Below are 23,751 nucleotides of genomic sequence, written 5' to 3'. Positions count from 1 at the left end.
TACGACACACTGTACTCTCGGAAAATCTCCCAGGTCCTAGCGCTCCGTTTAGCAGCTGAATATTCCCTTTCTTAAAATGCACATTCTTGAAAATGAGATTGTAATGTGCCTGAACTGATTTTGTGTGTTGTCGTGTTGGTTTGAGGTTCAAAGAGAGAAGATGCTGCTCAGTATGTCATTTAATGTGAACTGACAGCCAGCGCGACGGGAAGTGAAGGTGGAGACGGGTCTCTGGTCACAAAACTATTAAGATAAATAAACATCTGAATCTATTTTCACAATCAGAGTCATAATTGTTCTCGTCGCCGCGAGAACATCTCATTATTAACATGCAGTGATAGTATTCAGAATCGCTGGGCTTATATTTCCTTTGGCAATAGCCAGGAACATTGTCGGTTACATCTTCATATCAAACTGCCCTTGCTTTCACTTCTCTTTATCTATTTATAGAACACTGAGATGGTCTCTTATCATCTGTTGCACCGAAAATAAGAATGGCATTTCTTATGTATATGGTTTATATAATGCAGGAAATGACCTACATTGATAAATGCAGTGAGTTGTGGCCATTAGAAATGTGACCGTGCAGCACTGTTGCTTTGATATTTGATGGATGTGTCTAAGGCAGTGGTTCTCAACTGGGGGGGACACTGCAAACTTTCAGGAGAACAGTACAGGGTAATGAACTTGACCTTTCATATGGTACAGCCCAACCTGGAAGTCCAATTGCCCACCTTAACATGTTAAAATAATTAAATCGCTACAGAAATGGCTCGGAAAAGATGTAGGCTACCACACCCACGTTAATGCTGTGGTTCACTTTAACCTTTAACAACACTGCTTCTAGCAGGGTTTTTTTTTGCTCTTAAATTGTGTTATCAAGATGTTATTGAGATGCTTAACTTGAATGTACTTTGCTTGAGATTTCAATTCCTGTTTTGATGGTCTGTTTGTTTCACTGCCTCTTTTAGGGTCCTCTCTGGAAGAGTGCAGCAAAAATGTGAAGAAACGGATGGAAACCATGACGCTCAAGAAAGAAGGTGATGAAGAGTTTGTTAGGCTTGTGATTAACAGATTGTGTTGATGAAAAATGACAAGATCTTAGTTCAAAGTAAATTTCTGCTATGCATAAAAAATCTTCTTCCCCTCACAGACATGTCAATATATGGCCACTGCCCAGCACATGATGACTTCTTCCTGGTGGTGTGCAGCCACTGTGGGCAGGTCGTGAAGCCACAGGCTTTTGAGAAGCATTGTGAGCAACGGCATGGCCCCTTCAGCAAGCTCTATGGTACGCCATTCAACTGCTCTCCTGACCGACCCCAACAGAGGAGACCCCCATCCCAACACAGCAGCCCCTGTGAGGTTCAAGACGGCAGGCACCAGGGGGCTGGACCCCCTCGAGTCCCACCGCCTCATTCTCCCAACCAGGGACGTTCCAAACCACAGCGTGAGGGACCTAGGTGAGAAGGAGTGAAGTTGAGTTTAACTTGATAGTACGCATCCACTGTTTATTCCATTGTTATCTTATTTATATTCCAGTCTTCAGCAGGTGGATAAAGTTTCCCATGGAACCCCTCCATCACCTCCACATTTGCCCACCCCACCAAAAAAAACTCCTCCATTCGCTGAGAAAACAACTCAGGAGATTTTGAATTCACACGCTGACCTGCATGGACCAAAAACATACAGCAGAACCTACAAGAAAGTTCATAGTACGTCTCTGATGCAACCCATAATATTATTTGCTTTTAAACTTCATTAGCAAAATTGAGTTTTAATTATGATAGTTCTGTGAATCTCTTTAAATGATCCATTTAATTTGATTCAGAATCTGCTTTAATAGATTCCAATTTAAATTATAATTAAAATTAAAATTTGTCACCACTCAAAAATGTTCATGTAATGATCATAAAACATTTTAAGTTTTAATTTAAATATTTGAGTACAAATATATACTACCAATCAAAAGTTTTTAGGTTGTTTTTGAAATGTTTTTTTGCTCAGCAAGGCTGGTCTCATTTGATCAAAAATACAGTGATATTCTAGCCTGGATGCCAGCCGAACTCAGCCCCGCCCACAACATTTTTAGGTCGGGCAATTCAGTCTGGTCTCGCTCCATAGAGGAGTAATTTTCACTGAACAGTAACTGTTCGGACCAATGAAATCATCAGGGCGGGCTTTAGACGATGACGGACAGATGATAAACAGTAACGTAATCATGCACGTCATCAAAGGAGCTTGGATTATATTGACTCGAATCCTAAACGGAGAGCTTGTTTGTATATGCATTCACCTTCATAATTTCTCTCAAAGTAATGATCATGTTGGGTAAGTACTCTGTGTATCAATAAATTATTTTCTTTTTTTACAACACCGGCAAAGATCGTTTATTCCAGCGCGCATGCAGACAGGGTTGCCAAGTTTTCAAAATCCGCCAACTACTAGCCCTAAACTTAAACGAGGGGGGGGGGGGGGGGTTCTGCGGGGGAAAAATGGTGTTTGGGGGGGTAAAATGTGTATTATTTTGGCAAGGTTGCCAGTTAAAATTCGCACTTATGGGTCTATATATCACATAATAGTCGCTTCAACCCGCAGACAGAAAACAACTGCGGAAAAAAAACACGGACTTGGCAACACAGTGCAGTTGAGCTCTGTTGATATTTGACAATGCGTCGCTTCGTTGCTCTGATTGGTTTGCTCCATTGGGCTGTGATTATGAGGCGTGTTTTAACTCATAATCACAGCCCAATGGAGCAGTTTCAGACTCATATTCTGACTATAATTGAGTATGACCACGTCAGGCTAGTGATATTCAGTACAGTAAAACAGTTAAATTAATACAAATGATAACCATTTTCTATTTTAAAATCTGATTTATTCCTCTGATAGCAAAGCTGAATTTTCAGCATCATTATTCCATCATTATTATCTTCAGTGTCACATGATCCTTCAGAAATCATTCTAAAATTCTGATTTGATGCTCAAGTAACATTTCTTATGCAGCTTAATATTGTTGTGGAAACATTGATGAAAATATATTTTTCAGATTATTTGATATAAACAAAATGTTAAAATCAGCATTTGTTTAAAATAGAAATCTTTTATAGACATCTTTTACTGTAACTTCTCATCAATTTATTGTGTCCCTGCTGAATAAAAGTATCAATTTCTTTCAAATTAAAGCAAGATTACTGACCCCAGACTTTTGAAAGGTAGTGTATGAAGTTAGATATTTTTTATGTGTACATATTTTGTGTACTGAAGCATAAATTATTCATTCAGTGTTAAAAACCTGCCCTGATTATTCGTGACTCAAATTGGATTGTATTTTACTTGCTCTTTAAACAGTTTATATCTATTTGGCTACATTTGTTGATTAAATGAAATGCTGGTTGTTAAAACATGTTTGTTTATTACAGAGAAAGAATGTGACTTGGACAAGCACTGTGGGGTGATGGATCCTGAAAGAAAGAAACTGTGCACCAGACTGCTGACCTGTAATGTGAGCGTATAGTCAATATACAGACAAAAACACACTAACATTTACTAACAAGAGTGCTTTTGCTTTCAACTTTAGCTGTCATTTCCTTCTTATCTCCTCTGCCACAGATTCATTCCATCCATCAACGACGGCAGGTTGTAGGGAGGTGTAAACCCTTTGACCAACTTGTAATGGAGCTGAAAATGAGCTCAAAGCCTCGAGAGCGCCCCCCTCTGCTCAGGGAGGTCCCTGATGGAGGCTCTGCCCACCATGAGACCCCTGGGTCACAGATTGGGTCTCTGCACTACAAAAGCCAAAAGACTAACTCTTCTATTCTCAGGTCTGTACTTCTGCTGCATTCTGTGGTTTAAAAGTTAATGGAGACTGAAGCTTTCAAGCTAATATGTTACCAGGACCGGATGTTTATCCGAATTTGTGTTTACAGGTCCATGAATCCATCAGAAGGTGTAGAGATGAAGGAGGAAGTGAGGTGCTCTGAGGAAACGCAGGTGGAATCTCTCTCAGCCGGTATCTCCAGTGAGGAGAGTGATGGGGAGAACCGTGAGGAATTTGCTCATCTGCCAGCAAGTACCTTGCACCCCAAACCCCTGGGTGTAAGTCTTTCCCTTCATATCTACATTTAAGCAGTTTTTTAAAACTGCTCCAAATCCCTCCAAATCTTAATGTAAGATTGTATTTTGTGTAACTTTTGTTATAAACACCTAGTTGTAACACATTTGGACAACATAAAAATGAACCCTTGTTTGTCCCCTCTTTCATGTTTTATCCAGCTTTGCACCTTCGGGGCACGTGTACTTGGCCGTAGCGTCTTGGCGTTTGATCGAAGGCTGCTCCACCTGCGGTCAGCTTTCAGTGTCATGATGGAGCAGCACCTCAGCACTTATCTGTGGAAGTAAGATGCTTTACAACATCAGACCGATGTCCTTGTGACATTCACAACGCTTATTTTGTGGGCTTTCAATATAAAGGCTAATTGAGGAAACGCAGTGCGGTCCAAAAGTCCGAGACCACTATTTGAAATCCTTCTTCTTTTGCATTTTCCTTATTTATTTCAATGTGATTTTGGTGACACGTTAAAATACATTAAAGTGCCCCTATTATGTAAGTGTGTGTCCATCAACAAACCTGTGTTTGTGTGTTTCTAATTTTATGCGGTGCGCATGCAGGAACTGCATCAGTAACAGCACATATGTTATCCCAGCACTGGCGTGAATGACTGATGGAACATTAAAGTTAGCAAAACAAATCTTACTACAAATCATCATACTCAAAGTAGTAAGAATGACAAACAATCTGCCTTAATAGACACCGTTTTAGGTAATACTGCAGCCCACAGCTGATTTACAGTAGTATTTCAGTAAGACAGTAATAAAGTGAGTTAGCCAAATACCTACAAAATATGAAACGCAATGAACACATTGTAGAGCACAGTGTCTTCTCGACATGATGCTATCCAATATGCGTTGCAGCAGTGTTTGTGAAGTTTCACATTTTCCCTGGTGTCTCTGTGCAATAAGTGGATGGGAGATATGCTAATGTTTTGTCTTGACATTACAACGAAACGGCTTGCGATTTGTTTGAAAAACGATTTGTTTTATTGACTCAAGAGTCGACTCTTACTTTTGAATGACTATACAGAGTACTTTCAGATTTAAAACTTTGCAGGATGTTTTCATTCACATATAACTGTTACACACTACATGAAAGGTAATTTTCACAAATCCATAATAGGGGCACTTTAATGGTGCATTATGTAGTATTTTTGTAGTAAAATATCCAAAAAACCACTAAGCCAGTGTTATATATGTTGTTTAGTTGAGTACTTACAATACCCCAAATGTTTCCAACTATTTGTAAATTGTGAGAAAATTGCTATTTTAACCAAAGAGCCGGGACGTATGAGCATAGTGTCTGAGGGAGTCGCCTGTCAATTGCGTCATATCTGCGTTACCCTCCGTTTCCGGTTTTATTTGGCAGAATAGCTTTACTCTTAGCACTGTAGAATCAATTGTCACAGCAGACGGCGAACGCACAGAGTAACGTCATAACATCATTGTAAACACACTTAAATGTATCTGATATGATGAACAGAGCTGTGTTACCTGATACTTATGACCGGAAATGCGGAAATAGCATGTGCGACTGTGTCCCGTCCCGTCTTAATGAAAGTCCCATTGCTCAACAATTGCTCCAGCGCCTTTGCTCAGCTCCACAACACTCTGTCCTGCTCTGCTTCATACTACAGTAACGTTAATAACCGCATCCATGAACGTGAGTCCTATTCCGATTCTTTTCCACTGGCTTTGAGGTGAAGACCACATGTCCCAAGATTCTGCGCTCAAACGTGGCGTCATCAAACTATGCCTTTGTTTTGAATAGGTGCCCTCTAGCGGATGGAAAATTACATAGTGCAGCTTTAACTAACAAAGAGGAAGACAATTACAGCATTTCTTTATCTTTGTAAACATTAGTTAATAAAAATACAACTGTTCATTGTTGGTTCATGTTAGCTCAGGATCATTAAATGGTATTAACAGATACAACTTTTGATTTTAAGAATTTATAAGTAAATGTAAGAATTATCATTAACTAAAAATAATAAATGCTTTTTAATAATGGAACCTTATTGTAAAGTTTTACACTTATATTGCATATATATTTTTTTCAGCATAATAAATTTATTTTAAATTATAAAAAAAATTATTACTTTGTGCTTATTTTCTTAATATTTTCATATAGCTTTCTTTTTTTGTTTTATTTAAACTGTTTAATTTGAATATTTAAACTTATTTCAGTTAAAGATTTTTTAATCTAATATTTATATTTTATTTAATCTGTTTTATTTAATTTATTTTTTCATTACATCAGTATAAATTGATTGAGAAGAAACTATACATTTCAGAATGCTTTAGTATTAATTTGCTACTATTTAAATACATTTTTATTCCTTTATTTTCTTTTAAGATTTTAATATTTATTTATTAAATTGGTTGCGTTCAAATATGTATTCAGGAATGTTCTTTTTCCTTTGAATTTTGTTTGTTGTAAGTAAAATCTTTTATTTGCAGGAAACTCCCTCAGGTGTCAGAACTATGCTCTCATCAACCCCTAGTCACCACAAACACTTACAATTCCCATGATACCACATGCGGCTCGGTACCCGCCCGCAGCGCCTCTACTCTCAGGACAAGCACCTCAGGACAATCAGAGCCCACTAACCGAACAGCCGCCTCCAAACTGCCAACGAAAGCCCAGACATCCTCAGGCCCCGGCCGGCAACGTAACCCTGGAGGTCGGACCAGCAAACAGGCTTTGCAGGCGAGTTTCAGGGAACTTAAAGGGAGTCCTACAGCCAGCAAGCGGCGAAAATCTCCTAAAGAGGACAAGGACTTGCCTGAACAGTCAAAAATCCGGTTTCTCCCCCACCACAGAGACCACCAGCCCTCATTGACCAGAACTGCAGTTTCTTCGCCGCATGGCCCGTTCAATGGTGCGCTCTCACCTGGCAGCAAAACACGCCCTCCTGAAATGAAAGGGCTGATTAAGCAAAGTCCCGCCCACATCTCCCCTTCTCCCTCCCCGGAGTCTGATAAGGGAGGGTCCTCAGGACTCAATCAAAGGGCTGCAGGGAATGAGCATAAAGGAAACGTAAGCAGGAAACGTAAGACCAGTGGTGCCTCTCCCCCCAAAAACACTTCATGTGCCCCTAAACCCAATATCCTCTCCTCTCTCTCCCAGACTCACTCCAGCCTGGTGTCCTGGGGTGGGGATGGCAGACCAGGATCAACCTCCAACAGTCTGCCAAAGAAACTGGCTGCACAAAAGGTATGTTTATCACATTTATCAATAGTTTCAAAGCCTCAAATGTTTAAAGGGGTACTTCAGCACCGGGAAGATGGATCTGTATTTAAACTGGGTCATTAATGTAGTAGGAATGTGAAATTATTGTTGAATTTGGTGCTTTCTAGACTGAGAAAAGACAGAACATTTATTTTTGTCTCATGGGGATGAAAGACAACAATTCCCAGAATGCTTCGCTACCCTACGAGGCCACTCCCAAAGCCATAATTTAAATTTAATATTTAAATCATATTTAAATATTATATTAAATATTATATTTTATATAATATTTAAATATAAAAATATATTTAAATATTTTTAAATATTATATATATATATATAAATATATATATATAATATTTAAAATTAAAATTATCAGCTACCCAAATTAAATTGCTTTTATCATGCTGCCTGCCTTCTCGTGCTATTGGAATTATCATAAATACTAGTTTCCCAGTTGGAAAACAAATTGGACATGAACACCCACTCAAGTCAAAATTTGAATGTGATGAGCTCATAATCATGACTTTAGATATGGGAAATAGTACATTTTTGATAGCATGCAAGGGCTTATAGTATACAGGGCTTAACAGTGTTTGGCTGCGGAAAGAAAAAAAAGCCTACCAATGGTTTGAGATTCAATCAGTGTTTCCCATTGATAATCATGTGCCGCCACTGTTTCATAATGAACCTAAAAATGTAAGTATAGCCCAACATAAAAGGTCTCTAATGTTGTATTATGTATTTATGCCTTTATAAAACAAGGAAAGACAGTGATTTAATTAAAGTAGTCTGTTTGTGCTGTGCACTTTGCTCACATGATCAGCTGGTGATCTGGTGTTTTCTCCAAAATAAAAAGCTCAAGGGTTTATCGCTTGTAAGTGAAGACATTTGGATGAAAGTATTGTGATTTCTCTATTCTGTAGTGTAAAGTAAAATATACATATGAAATTAATTTTTATTTATTTTACTTTATTTATTTTAAAATTGTCTTCCAAGGGGGCATCCCCGAACCCACCCTAGACAGATGTCCACACAACATGATCCGGTGGGAAAAACAGATAATTGTATTTACTTTACTCCAGCCTAGGAACAACAGCGTTCATTTTAATGCCAAATTAAACTGTCATTGGACAAACTAGATTTGGGCTAACCCCCGAATATTTACAATGTCTGGCTCCGCCACTGGCAGATACATTAGTTTAAAGGGAAACAATTTTCAAATACTGTTGTTTTTTTCTTTTGTTTGCCAAATAACCGTATTTGACCACCCCCCTCCTTAACCCCTGAGCATGTGAAGGCAGCATTAGGCTACAAATATGATTAATCTATTGTGAGTGCACATGACTTTAAAAGTACTATTGATTTCTTTAGTCAAACACTTTAATGATGAAAAATACTGAGTGCCCCTTTAGGTGGTTGTAGCATGTGTTTTTAAGTATTGTTAAATGACCCAATAGTACCAATGTATAGGGTTCAGGAAGCTCAAGTGGCTCTTGGTAGACACCTAATAATGGTCCTGTTAGGAAAAGAAGATACATCAAAGTTGTTCAAGAAAACTGGCAAATCTAGCTTTTTCAACACTTCAAGGATAAAAATACACGGTGGTAGAGAGAACAAGAAATATAGGAAGTCACAGATTGATAGTCTGTTAAGATGAATCATCAAGGTTTAATTCAGCAGTGGTTGAGTCTCAGCTCTGAATTTAGATTATTTTCGTTACCATCTGCTCTTCTTTTCTCCCAACAGCCAAAGCTTCTTCACTGAGGGAGTCTGCCTTAAACTCCTCCAGAAGCACAGGCTTACTGCCATGTATTTGCCACAGACTTTATGCACGGGATGCTGAAAGTGTCTGAAGATCACTGTCGGATGACGTATTTGTATGTATGTATGCATGTATGTATGTATGTATGTGTGTGTGTGTGTGTGTGTGTTTTGTATACTGAATTTCCATGTGAGTGAATGTATTGGTGAGTGACCTGCAAATGAATATAGAAATACCTCAAGACCTTCTTTATGCTGCTAAACGGACTCTGAAATAAATATGCCAACACCTTTCTGTTGTCTTGGTCTTAATGAATTGAGCTGCATTATCTCGCCACTAGATGACACTAAAAAGTTAGATTCGTCCATTTTACACAAACATGCCTAAGGGTCATTTTTTTGTTGCACTGGATGCTAGTGGGCTTGTACCGGTACTTCGACGTGACTTTTTTGTTGTTGATGTTTAATAAAAAGTAAGTGTTTGTGGGTCGCTGTACATTCTAAAGGATTACTTCACTTTAAAATGAAAATGAGTCCATGATTTACTCACCCTCAGGCCATCCTAGGTGTATTTGGCTTTCTTCTTTCAGATGAACACAATCTGACTTGTATTAATAAGTATCAGTGTTTTTCCAAGCTTTATAATGACAGTGAAGGGGGTTTGAATCTTAAAAAAGATCATCCATCATAAATGTAATTCCCATGGCTCCCGGGGGGGTTAATAAAGGCCGTTTGAAGCAGCCGCCTTCCGTAGTCAACTTACAAATAAATTGTAACCGTAAGTTGAATACGGAAGGTGGTCTAGCAGAGGCTAGACATTTTACTTTAAAACGTTTTAAATAAGGATGTTTTTCTTACCAAAGCCCATCAATTCGCTTCAGAAGGTCTTTAAACTCGTTGGCCCCGTTTACTGCCATTATGAAGCGTGGACGCATCTGGATATTTATTAATATAACTGATTCTGTTAATCAGAAAGAAGAAAGTCATATACATGACTCGATGGTAAGTAAATCATGAGGAACTTTTCATTTGAAAGCGAACTACTCCTTTAACACTGAAAAAAAAGTGAATCTCTTTCCCAAGTGCAAGTATTTAATTCCATATCATATCAGTAATAAATGTCCTGTATATGCATAAAATGTCAACGTGTTGCTTTTGTGGAAGCTAATGGTTCCTGCAACTACAAGTTGCATCAGATAAATAGTCTCAGCTAAATGTAAACCAACATGTTTCTGTATGTCTTCTTAAACAGAAAGCATAAAAACCAGGCGAAAACAGTCAATTTCACTTTTATTCGCTTTTATATTATTGATGAATACTTCTCACAGGTATACGTCCATGTGGACTGTTTATCCAAATCAGTTTCAGTTTTAAGGAATACACGCCAGCCGGCACTCATCAGTCTGGTTTTTGACATTCAGACTAAATAAGCTTTTACAGCAAGGCCTCTAGCTCTAATACTAGACCTGACACCATTCTGTTCTCGCTTTCAGAGAAGAGGAACAGTGACTGAGATTTAGATCTCAAACCATTCACACAGTTTATTAGTAAAATCTAAGCATATCAGGATACTTTCTTATTAAGAATTGGTATATGTCTGCATTACTGTGATTCTGGTAGTTTTCTGTTTTTAAAAATTGTTTACCATCACAAAACTAATCAAATGCCAATGATCTAGTTACTTGTTTTGAATTCCATTAATCTAGAGTTTTAAGAGCTTAGTCTATATTAGCTTAGGACAGAAGGGACTTGATCTAGTCTCTACTACCAAGAGTACAGAAGTTAAGGCCTGTTCACACCAAGAGTGATAACTACATTAGTGTCCACCCAAACAGATTCTGGCTGGCTGTCAAAAAAATATATATAAGTGTTTAGAATTATATCATTCCTCTATAATTATCGGTATTGTTGTGCGCTCGACTCCAATATTCTCAAAGATTCACAATGATTATTAAAACTTTAGTTATCGTCATTGGTGTGAACAGATCTAAAGCTAATTTTGCACAGTTTTTAGAAGTCAGCATTAGCACAAGTACTTCTAATATTATCCCAACATTCTGAGAGGCTGCAACTTGACATGTAATCAAAATTCAGTCTTTTTACTTTCTTAACGCACATTTCTTTGTTTTGTTTTGAATGGTTTGCTGGTTATTTCAAGGAAAGAACTCTTTGCTCAAACTTAATCTTCCTCTGAACCCACTTTTTTTCATGGATGTCACATGGGTTATTGAATAATCTTAACCATTAGCCAAAGAGCTATTAGGTTTCTTTTTTCCAGCAATTGCATTTGGTCTGGCTCCATTCTGTTTTATAACAGCCACTTTTCACAGTCCAATCAGTTTCCCACCCTAAAGTTTTTTTCTTGTTGAATATCATGTTTCACTTGGAAATACATCAGATTACAAAAGTAAAATGGGTTGCGAACGGCAATTGACATAAACAAGTTGACCATAGAAATTTAAACAATGAATGCAACAATAAATGTAATTTTTGGTGCTTGATAGTTTGTGATGCTTCGTTTTACTGACACTAAACAGATCTCAATTTATGTGCCTAAATAACATATATTAGACAAATAGATGATCAGATTTCAAAATACATGACAGGAAAGAAAAAAACCTTTACAGTCAGTGTCATTAAAATAGGTTTACCATTACCCTATAGTCACAAGTGGAATCTAGACAACTGTATAGGAACAACAATACACAGAAAGAACAAGGAATTCAGTCTCTTTGGAACCTCAAGGGGGGAAGGGGGGCTACCTAAAATGACACGATCTCATAAACACTGTAGAAACAAACACTGTTTACACATACAAAAGCACAGATGTACAGTCAAATGCTGAGTATGAGATGAACAGCGGTCTTTCACAAGAACTCGTTCGTAGCGAAATAGCCAAGGACACGCTTCGGAAGAACACACACAACGGGGTGAAAAGCTGCTGGATGTAGTTTTAGGGGGCGCACAGCTTTTCTGTCTCTTTGCAAGCAGACCACAGAGATCTCAGGCCTCCTCCCACAGCGCTATGTGATGGTAAGGCCTTTCCCTCCCCTCAACACTAATTTTGGATTGCAGCTGGAGAGACGAGTAAGACACCGTAACTGCCCATGACTGCAGTCTGCCATAGCTGCTATTATCTGTCATTCCCTCTCCCTGAGATAATACTGTTTGTGAGTTCATCCACATATCAAACATTTAATAGCTTCACCCACTCCCTCGCTCGCAAAACAGGATGTAATTACGATGTTACTAGGGAAAGAGGTCGGAGGAAACAAAGATTGCTCCTGCTGAGCCCAACCAGACCCTGTCATCAATATGTGGTTATGGTTAACGCGTGAGAAGAGAATTAAGGGTTCTAGGTGTGCACAGCACTGGACGTTCTAAATCTCTCACTTCCTCCATGACATCATTGCCTACATCCCATTGTTCTAGGACAGACATATCATGCCTTTAAAGTCATCTGGACTACACTGTTGTAATCAAAATGCATATGGAATGGATCTAGACGCATCTTCCTTAATGTATTACATTATGATTCACTGCATTCTTATTTAGAGTCCTATGGCATTGTTTATGCAAATATAATACTGTTTTTTTAGAGATCACTGCTGGATTGCCTGTAGTTATACTAGAACGTGAGGGCGATTGACTTGCTAATCACTGCGTTTTGACCCGAGTTCAACCTTGATTTCATTCAGAAAATGTATTCAAATTGTAATGGTTCAAGCTAAAAATTTATAGTGAAAAAAATCCCTCAGCCTTTAGCTTTTATGTGATGAAGATTACATTGGCGATTCGAGGGCTAAAAAATGACATCCATTCTGACAATGGATGAGTCAGCACTGAATTCAACCACCACAAGTGCAAATGAACGCAGAGTGAGAAGAGGTCTGAGTGTCCGAAACTGTTTTGGCTGATGAATCCAGGCTCAAATCATTATAGCTTTAGAGATGAGAATGCAAGCAGATGGGACATGGCATTCTATTAAAAGATTAATGCATTAGCATGATATGTCACTCTCTGGGTGTTGAGAGAGCGTTTTTATGCAAGAGTTAGTCAAAATTAAATAGCTGTATTTACATATAATATTATATATATATATATATATATATATATATATATATATATATATATATATATATATATATATGAACAAATTTGTGATTGGAATCAAACATCACCAATTTCCAATTTCCAAACCAATTTCCAAAACATTTATGATGGACCAATTGGATGGAAAGAGTCTAGATTAAACCAGCCAATCCAGTTTGACAAGGATTTTATTCTAATTATATAAGTATCATCATATGGGTGTTTCCTCTTACATAGGGAACTGAGTCAATCAGTTCACTGTTCATTTCTTTCATTCCAAAAACATTTTCCTGCGACTGTACTATCAAATGCAATAGTCCATTGCTTTCCCCCTGCAATGACCAACGGTATATGGCTTTACATAAAGTGGTAAGGTTGGTCAGTTAGCATAAAAAGGGGTAAATATGATTAGCTACAAGGGCTTCATTCTATGCAATATTCTTCTTAACATTAGCAGTCTGCAAAGCTCATGCTTATGATGTGATTATATAGTGGATGTATTAATGTTCTAATCTTTCTCAACCTAGTTTCCTAGCTTGATCATTGCGAAATTGCAGATCGCATGTGATGTTTACCCAGACTATCTCTAGTCACACTTAGTCGGCCTAAACTCACGGGAACATCTAAACACTCCAAGGTTAGATTCCACTAATATGGCAAGACCTTTTCACAGTATATACTTAAGTGCTACAGATTAAAATGCTGGAAAGGTTTTGCAGAAACAGCCAAACACTGAGGATGGCAAACTGTACTTCAGTCCCTTTGTCCGAGAAAGTCAGCACAATGACCTGTCTCCAGCCAAAAATACACATCCACCCTCAGACTACAATGGGAGTATCAGAAAAGACAGAACTAATGGAGTCCGCCAACGATTTCTTCCGCTTTCCTTTTCCGTGCATGGCATCCTCATCTACCTCTTCCTCTCCATTAGGATTTACTTTTCCGTTCTGCCCCTGCAGGTCCTTGGGGTCTATGAAGGCCACATGCCTGTTGAGCTCTGCTTTGGTTGCCATATCGTCATGTGTCGGGGTGGCGCTGAGCATGGAGGAGTGGATGCTGTCTTCATGATGGTTCTTCGATTTGCCCTGGTCGGGACAGCAGAAGCAGCGACAGGGCGTCAGGTACAGATAGATAAGAACAAGGACCACACTAGCCAAGCAGCCCACCAAAGTGGTGTAAGCAGTGTTGAGAGTGTCATTGTTTCCATTGAGGGTGAAGTTGTGGACTTTGACCACCACGTAGAGCGTTTCGTTGAGGTATTCACTCAAGGCGAAGCAAGTGTACACACCTGAGTCCTCAGGTCGTACTGATTTTATCTCAAGGCTGCCGTCAGAGAGAAAAGTGCTACGGTTATTGCCAGAAGATAACACTATGTTTCCAGGTAGCATCCAGGTCTTTAACATGTCCCGATGCCTGGTGTCACAGCTGAGGGTGAGCGTCTGCTCCAAATAAGCTTCTTTGTCGGTTTCTTTAAACGTGCTGCAGTTCATATGAGTGTTGAGATCGTACAAACGCAGCACCTGTTTATCTGGGCCGGGATGTACGCACTTGTAGTCGTCCTTGAAGTCCAGAGCCGAATTGAATCGTCGGATATACCAGTGAGCCATCAAACTGTACAGTTCGCAGTCGCAGATGAGGGAGTTGTTGTGGAAGTACAGTCCGTTCTTGACCCAGGCAGGCAGCGCCTGGAGGTCATGAATGGGGAGAACTTTGATCCGATTGGAAGACAAGTCCAACAGGCTTAGCTTTTCCAGTCGGTTCTTGTCCTTGACGAGCTCCAGGGGGAAGCGGGACACCAGGTTCTGGCTCAGGTAGAGCTTCTGCAGGCCGGCGAGACCCGAGAAGGCCGTGCGGTCAATCTGCGAGATGCGATTGTTGTAGAGCAGCAGAACCTCCAGATTTGTCAGTGGCTCAAAAATATACTCGTCTAGCTGGCGCAGATTATTTGACGAAAGATCCAAGTAGCGCAGTTCCTTTACGAAAATGAACGCCTCCGAAGAGAGGAAATCCAAACCGTTGTGGCTGAGCAAGAGGTTGTGGAGTTTGGGAAGTTTGTGCTTGGTCCATTGCGCACGTAGTCCAGTTATCTCGTTAAAACTAATGTCAAGCACAGCTGTGTAGTTGGGCAGGTCGGACGGAACCATTGTCAGATTCATCTTGGAGCAGCTAACAATGTTACTGGCGCATATGCACATTTTGTGACAATTCAGTGTCGATCCTCTGGTCCTGGGGATCAGTGCAAGAATAAAGGACAAGCAGAGAGCCCGCCTAATGCACCACTTATTAGAAGGGGGCATTTCTGACACGCTGTTAATATGTGGATGTTGCATAAGTTATAAAATCCTCTTCAGTAACGTGGCTGTTTAAATCCTTTCCGCACTGTTTGGAAGAACAGCCTGTGGGACTGATGAGGCAAATTTAGAGCTATAAGACAAAAAAGAAACAAGAGTATTTATGTACTTTTTTAAAAACAGAGTTGCCTCAAAATGTTTACCTGTTCACACCCCGACCCAAAACACGAAATTTTAAATTTGGTATTGTCTTTTCTTTTTTTGTCATTTAGTAATCGGATCAATTTTTTAACAAATTGCTATTTAAGTTTAAGTTAAAAAGTTTGATTGCTGTTTTTTGAGTGTGGCAACATGTAAACGGGCATACTAATTCACACTGATTTATTTTATGTCCATTGCAATGTCTCATTGGGTCTCATATTAAAAAAGGTACACTGTATACATTAATGTATACTGTATGCCTAATCTTAACCAAAATGTATTCAGATTATCTGCAGACCATGCCTGAGTTGTCAGATAGATATTTTTGAATTCAAAAACATTTACCCGCAATTAAAAATAAGCAACAGACATAAGCAACTGATTTAAACTGCTTATGACAGACATTCGACTTATATGTCTCTCTGGAAACATACCAAAGTTGTGGGCAGTGTGGCACTGTGAGCTGCTCGCCCCAAAAGATGCAGGATTGAGAGGACGATCCAAGGGACCATCCGTGTAGCATGGACATTTATTGTTTGTTTCTTTGCTTGTTCATATGAGGAATGTGTTTACTGTTATATTTCATCTTTTTATCTTTAAGTATTGCCAACAAAATCAAAACCAACACAGTTTTGAATGTCAATGTAATATGTCTATTTAATATAGGCCTATTAATTAGCAATTACATTAAATTTTCCTTTTAAATATAACCTGATCCCTAGATCTTTCAGAACCATTCCCAACATATCAATTAAAATAAATGTAACTATCAAAGCATGTGTAATCATTATCTTTTGTTGTTGTTGTCGTTGGCTCTATGGCTGCGTTAATGGTTGATAACTGGGCTTTTAGAACATGTTATCTGGTAGAAAGCTTGTCATTAGATGCTCCAAGCTGGCAGAGTGTCTTGGACCAGCAAAAACTAGCTACCATCTGGTTATAAGGTGGTCAAACTTGTGCTTGTTACATGGTAGCTGGTCAAGGAGCTAGCTCCATGTAAACAACTAACACACATATGTATTTTCCAACAAGGTTTTTAAATCGAAATAAATAAAGAACGGTCTTGTTTTGTGATATAATTCGGGTCTGAACGGGTTAAAGTAACATGAATGAATGTGAATGTGAACAGTATTGTCAGGACAAGCGCGCGCTCAACCCAATGCATGCGCATAGGTTTACAAACAAGCTGTGAGCTATTCATTCAGATACGAGTATACGTTGCGCACATGGCGGAATCTGTGGCTACAACAGAAATACGTTTTTTACTTATTTATTCAAGTATATTTGATTACATTTGACGTCAGGAAAAAAAGCAAATTTGACAAACGCTCCAAGGCGAAACTCATAAGTGTTAAGATCTCTGTGTTATGGCCTCTACGGACTCATCATGGTGTAGCATTGCACCATTTACCCTGTGCATACAGTAACCCGTCATTTTAATTGGATAAAAAATACACAGTACAAAAAGCCCGAATAAATGCATTACCTGCATACTGTGTGCCTAATATGTAATTTCAAAGAAATCTATTTTCTCTTTTAACTCGTTTCACATCACACACGTCTTTCCCATTTTTAGAAAAGAATAACGGAAACGACGAGGAAGAGGAGCATTCAAGAGAGAAAATAAAACGTTTCCAGTTCGGGCGCAGAGCGAAAAATGATGGCAGACACACTGATAGAGAATAACATGGGCAAGAATAAGATTACGTAAAGAAATAGATTTGCTTAACACCATATCTCAATACTAACCTTGAGATGTACCACCGCAAAGACACATGAATCCCTTTAGAAAGTCCATTTCCTAAGGAGCGCCAGAGCTTTTCTTTGATGCAGTGTGCCTGAACGGGTGTAAATAAGCCCGCCGCAGCACACACACACCTCTGATCAGCAGCAGCATCTCTTCATGGGCGCATGAGCAGACCTGCACACACACACACACACACACACACACACACACTCAACGGCTGCTGGAGCACTTGAGTCTGTGTCCGCATTGGCGAAGCATCCGAGGTCCATCGGCTCACTGGCGGCGTGTTCTCGTTTTGAGTTAGCTTAATTTCATTTTTTTCCAGCTGAGCGAGCACATGTATTTTGTGAAAGAATTTTGTTTTTTTCCTTTAATAACAAAAAGGAAAACATTGTTCCTGGAAAATATCGCTGGTGTGCTAGCTACAAAATAATAATAATAATAATAATAATGAAATCAGTCAGATATTTTTCAGTTAGTCAACGAGAGAGCCTATGGAAAACTGCAAACTATTTGTTTATTTACTGTAGGCTATTTATAGCTGTGTGTGTACGCATACTATGTTGGAAAATCCAGCTTTTGGATAGCTGTTTGGAACGACCAGCAACGACTGGCTTCTTACACCAGCTAATGACCAGTTTATACCAGTTAGAAGCCTTGTTCTAACAAAATTAGCATATTTGTATGTAACAGTCTTTAGGCAATTGCAGGGAAAATGGAGTAATAGCCTACTATATAAAATATATACACTGTAAAAAATGTATATGATCAATAAGTTATGTTTTTGCATTGCTTAAACTAATCAAAACTACATTTAAGCCAGTTGATGTAATTTAAGTAGAAAAGACTTTGCAGCAACTTTGTATAGCCTAGTGCACATGCTTTCTGAGACCCAGAAGAAAAAAGTTTGTAATTCTAGAGCATAAGAAACAAATCATATTAAATTATATTTTGTTCATGTCCTAGTGTTAGGCTATCCGTTTTTTTTTTTTTTGTTTTTTTTTCATTCACCAATCAAAATGTTTAACCAAAATGTATATAAAGATGATTCTCAACTATGAAAGATATGATGGAATTAATTGATATACCATTTAACTTCATTCGATATGTGGGTAAAATGGCCATAAATGTGGTTTCCCATTGGATACAATGTACACCGATCAGAGGAAGTGAATGATTATCTCTTTATCACAGCACTTGTTAGGTGGGATATATTAGGCAGCAAGTGAACATTTTGTCCTAAGAGTTGATGTGTTAGAAGCAGGAAAAATAGGCAAGCGGAAGGATTTGAGTGAATCTGACAAGGGCCAAATTGTGATTACTGCTATAGACGGCCACTATATATATCACCACACAGATTACTAATATGGGCAGATTACTTATTGCCAAGGCTTATTGAAGCCTCACCCATGTGGCCCAATCAAACAGACAAGCTACTGTAGTTCAAATTTCTCAAGAAGTTAATGCTTGTTCTGATAGATAGGTGTCAGAAAGCACAGTGCATCACAATTTGTTGCGTATAGGGCTATAGTTGCAGACCAGTCAGGATGCCCATGCTGACCCGTTTCCACATTTGAGGTGTCAACTTGGCCTCCAGATTTCCCACGTCTCAATCCAATCGAGCATCTGTGGGATGTGCTGAACAAACAAGTCTGATCCATGGAGGCTCCACCTCTCAATTTACAGAACTTAAAGGATCTGCTGCTAACATATTGGTGCCAGATACCACAGCACACCTTCAGGGGTCTAGTGGAGTCTATGCCTTGATGGGTCAGGCAGCAAAAGGCGGACCAACACAATATTGGGTCATAAAGTTATGCCTGATAGGTGTATCTATAAAATGTATCTAATTTGCACATTCATGTGTTCTTGGGGCAAAATGTAATAAAAAAAGTGTAATAATGACAACATTTTCATATTGATATCTAATATTTCATAGGAATATTGATATATTTCTTTCCCTATTCACTTGTTGCTGGTGTCCTCTACAATAATGTATGAAATCAATGCCTTGATTTGTAACAGACAATTATTTTAATGAGAAACCCCAAAACAATTTTCCTGAGATGTTGATTCATGACAAACAATTTGAAAATATGTCCAAATTAAACGACTTAATACAAAAAATTGGCAGATTTACATAACGCTGCATTCACACGGGGCGTAGGCGTTAACGCTTGATGGAGGGCGTGGCTGAAGCTGGGTGCTGACGCGATCGTCATAGTGACAACAGCCAATCACATTAACTTGCCGCTTGGACCAAAACACAACACAAAAAGGCGCCTTTTTATGACAGCTAGTCTGTGAGACGAAATGGATGCCGATTTGGTTGTATGTGCGAGTGCGATTGCCCGTGTAGTTGTTGTCAGCGCACTGCACAGGTGCACGAAGCTGTTAAGTACATTAAATCCTGAAAAAGCGCAGACAGCGGGAAGAATATCACGTAGTGGTCAAGGAGCTGCGTCTGGATTTTTAACGGTCTGGATGGTTCACGGAGCAGTAATGAACGCAATTGGCTAGCGTCTGCTGTAGGATATTTGCATACAGCGATCTGGTTGGATGACGCCTGCGCTGGCGCTTGAAAAGTTGAGAATTCTTCAACTTCTGCCGCTTGCAACCCGAGTGAAGCGCCGCGACGGAACCCACAATTCAGTTCGGCAACGGATGATGTCACCCATTCAAAGTAAATGGGAAGCGTTAACGCCTACGCCCCGTGTGAATGCGGCGTAAGAGTGCTAAATTTGATAGTACATTTTGATCAAAGTAATCTCCTTTTTTTAAAGACCAAGGAGAGGTGGTTGTCATGGTGAAACCTCCAAACATTTGGTATATATGAAAGCCTTTGAATGTGCTCTTTACTGGACATCCAGACAAAAAACTGTGACTTGTATGACTTTTATGTCTATTCCCTGTGTCCCGTGACGCTATACTTTTACATTTAATGTAAGCTAAAATTGCATAAGGCCATTATCAGTATTAGAACATTTAAATATGATACGAATATTAGTAAACAAAAGGCTCCATGGAGAAACTCAACAGCAGTTCAAATAATGAAAAGACAATGCAGAAAATCTGAACGGAAGACAAAACTTGTAGTCCATTATAACATCTATAAAGACAGCCTTCATGCTTTCAATGTTGAACTAGGCAAAGTTAGACAGATCTTCTTCTCAAATATTATAAACAGACACATAAACAACACGCACACTCTTTTTGCTACTGTAGACAGACTAACAAAACCCGAGTCTCATTCCCAGAGAAATGCCCTCAGACAGCAAATGCAGCGAGTTTGCTTCCTTCTTCTCCGAGAAAATCAATAATATCAGAAAGGTGATCAGCACATCCTTGAGTTGCTCTGGGGTCAGACAGATCAGACCAAAACCTCAGAAAATTACTATGTCTGATTTCGAAATAATTGATGGTAAAATTTTAGAAGACACAGTACAGCACCTTAAAACATCAACCTGCGCCCTTGACGCACTTCCCACTTCTTTTTTCAAAAGTGTGTTTAACTGTTTAGAAGCAGATCTCCTAGAAGTGGTGAACTCCTCACTTCTCTATGGGACTTTTCCAACCGCCCTTAAAACTGCAATAGTTCTGCAATAGTCCTCTTCTGAAAAAAAGAAATCTGGATAATTCCATATTGAGCAACTACAGACCAATCTCAAATCTCCCCTTCATTGGCAAGATCATTGAAAAAGTTGTTTTCAATCAACTGAACAAATTCTTAAACTCAAACGGATTCTTTGACAATTTTCAATCTGGTTTCCGACCGCATCACAGCACAGAGACAGCGCTCATAAAGATTATAAATGATATTCGCTTAAATTCTGATACAGGCAAAACATCAATTCTGGTTCTACTCGACCTCAGTGCTGCATTCAATACTGTTGACCACAACATACTTCTTGACAGGCTGGAAAACTGGGTCGGGCTTTCTGGGATGGTCCTCAAATGGTTCAGATCATATTTAGAAGGGAGAGGTTATTATGTGAGTATAGGAGACCATAAGTCTAAATGGACGTCCATGACATGCGGAGTCCCACAAGGGTCCATTCTTGCACCACTCCTGTTTAACCTGTATATGCTGCCACTGAGCCAAATAATGAAAAAGAACAATATTGCTTACCACAGCTATGCTGACGACACCCAGCTTAGCACTGTCACCTAATGACTACAGCCCCATTGACTCCCTGTGCAAATGCATTGATGAAGTTAACAACTGGATGTGCCAAAACTATCTTCAGTTAAACAAAGACAAAACTGAAATCACTACATTTGGAAAAAAAGATGAAATTCTCAAGGTGAACGCATATCTTGAGGCTAAAGGTCTGATAACAAAAAATCAAGTCAAGAATCTTGGAGTGATTTTGGAGTCAGACCTGAGTTTCAGTAGTCATGTCAAAGCAATAACTAAATCAGCATACTATCATCTGAAAAATATTGCAAGAATTAGATGTTTTGTCTCCAGTCAAGACATAGAGAAACTGGTTCATGCTTTCATCACCAGTAGGGTGGACTATTGTAATGGCCTTCTCACCGGCCTTCCAAAAAAGACCATTAGACAGCTGTAGCTCATACAGAACGCTGCTGCCAGGATTGTGAGCAGAACCAGAAAATATGACCATATCACACCAGTCCTCAGGTCTTTACACTGGCTTCCAGTTACATCTAGGATCGATTTTAAAGTACTACTACTTGTTTATAAATCTCTCAATGACCTAGGACCTCAATACATTGCAGATATGCTGATTAAATACAAACCCAACAGATCACTCAGATCAGCAGGATCAAATCAGTTAGAAATACCAAGAGTTCACTCAAAGCTAGGAGAGTCTGCTTTTAGCTATTAGGCCAGCCGTAGTTGGAACCAGCTTCCTGAACAGATCAGATGTGCTCCAACAGTAGCTACATTCAAATCCAGACTCAAAACACATCTGTTTAGCTGTGCATTTACTGAATGAGCTCTGTGCCACTGTACGTCCGACTGATCGCACCTTATGCATCATTTTTTAAATTCTTTTTATAACTGTTTTAGTTTACCTTTGTTCTTTTCTTTGGTTATCATAATTTTATTATTTTTAAATTCTCTTTACATTGCATTCTTTTTCTTATGCATTTTTTATTCCTATTTTAATTCCTTTCTATGTAAAGCACTTTGAATTGCCATTGTGTATGAAATGTGCTATATAAATAAACTTGCCTTGCCTTGCCTTGCCTTAGTAAAAGATAAACATCAAAAGAAATATGTCACAAATCTGTTACAAACATCAAGCAATAATCTCTTACTTAAGGGAGTAAATGTAATTCTCTTCCATGAAAACCCAGGAGAGTAGGCGACAGGCTGACACTGATGCTCCTGCAGGTTTGTAATTGCACTCTTGCATACATAATTGCATTAGTCCGGTCTTTAATTAATTGTCTTTTTCCTTTTGTGTCACAGAATTTCCTCTCAAAACAACTTGCCATGAATAGAAGTCTCTGAAGGCATCATTCTAACTAAAAAAGCCAGTAAATAAATAACTCCATAACTTCCAAGAATAGAGTCGCAGTGACTAATTCGCTAGACACATTTTACTCTTACTGATATCTGATACTGATATTTTAGCTGATACTGTGATCGCTCGTCTTCTCTGCTGACATGTTCTGTAGTTTATGTGAGAGTGTTTTTGTGATAACAATTGAAACTGAAGACCTGCAAAACAGCATCAGGCTCTTTTTCTGTCACCCTTTTCTCTCTCAGAATCTTTTTCCAGTGGGAGCTTATGAACCGTTCCATAAATCAGAGCTGGAGAACAAAGGTGATCACAGTAGGTGGGCTGGAGATGTTGCAGCACTAAAGGATGAATCCATATAATCCTCAATAAATCTATCTCCCATTCTCTAAACCTTCCCAAATGCACAAAGATTTATTAACACATTATGCTTCTCATTAAAGGATTGTAGAATCTATTTGGATTATAACTGAGTTAGAATAGGCCAAATATGCATAGGTGAACAGAACACAAAAGGATATATTTTTTAAATGATTGTTTTGTTTTTTCTTCAGTGGGGTACAATCATGATGTTTTAGAGCCCACTGATTTTATTTATAATACACTTTTCATTCCGAAGAATCTCAAAGTGCAATATATATATATATATATATATATATATATATATATATATATATATATATATATATATATATATATATATATATATATATATATATATATATATATATATATATATATATATATTAAAATATAGCCTATATATACTGTCATGGTTTAATAAAAACACGCAGTGAAAAATTATGGTTTGTTGTA

General features: G+C 38.6%; 3 protein-coding genes across 4 annotated transcripts in view; 2 read left to right on the top strand and 1 right to left on the bottom strand.

Annotated features, from left to right (window-relative positions):
* Positions 1-9,403, top strand: part of atxn7l2b (ataxin 7-like 2b) — a 10,140-nt gene extending 737 nt beyond the window's left edge. For both annotated transcript variants that reach the window (XM_067413757.1, XM_067413756.1), the window contains exons 2-10: positions 972-1,040; positions 1,154-1,463; positions 1,543-1,715; positions 3,423-3,505; positions 3,613-3,824; positions 3,930-4,098; positions 4,276-4,397; positions 6,574-7,330; positions 9,095-9,403. In XM_067413757.1, coding sequence (XP_067269858.1) covers positions 1,013-1,040; positions 1,154-1,463; positions 1,543-1,715; positions 3,423-3,505; positions 3,613-3,824; positions 3,930-4,098; positions 4,276-4,397; positions 6,574-7,330; positions 9,095-9,112 — 1,872 coding nt within the window. In that variant the 5' untranslated portion in view covers positions 972-1,012 and the 3' untranslated portion in view covers positions 9,113-9,403. The remainder of the gene's footprint in view (positions 1-971; positions 1,041-1,153; positions 1,464-1,542; positions 1,716-3,422; positions 3,506-3,612; positions 3,825-3,929; positions 4,099-4,275; positions 4,398-6,573; positions 7,331-9,094) is intronic.
* The window catches only part of gnai3 (guanine nucleotide binding protein (G protein), alpha inhibiting activity polypeptide 3), a 354,328-nt gene that overhangs the window by 244,557 nt on the left and 86,020 nt on the right, over positions 1-23,751 (top strand). The window lies entirely within an intron of this gene.
* Positions 13,335-17,639, bottom strand: amigo1 (adhesion molecule with Ig-like domain 1). Its single transcript, XM_067412657.1, has 2 exons — positions 17,443-17,639; positions 13,335-15,625 (listed from the first exon to the last, which is right to left on the bottom strand). Exon 2 carries the CDS (start codon positions 15,529-15,531, stop codon positions 14,020-14,022), a length of 1,512 nt encoding a protein of 503 aa, XP_067268758.1. The 5' UTR covers positions 15,532-15,625; positions 17,443-17,639; the 3' UTR covers positions 13,335-14,019.

The sequence above is a fragment of the Pseudorasbora parva genome, chromosome 13, assembly GCF_024679245.1.
Source record: "Pseudorasbora parva isolate DD20220531a chromosome 13, ASM2467924v1, whole genome shotgun sequence".
Taxonomy (NCBI): Eukaryota; Metazoa; Chordata; class Actinopteri; order Cypriniformes; family Gobionidae; genus Pseudorasbora; species Pseudorasbora parva.
Note: the sequence above shows the minus strand (reverse complement) of the source record. Positions and strands in the feature narration are given on the sequence as shown.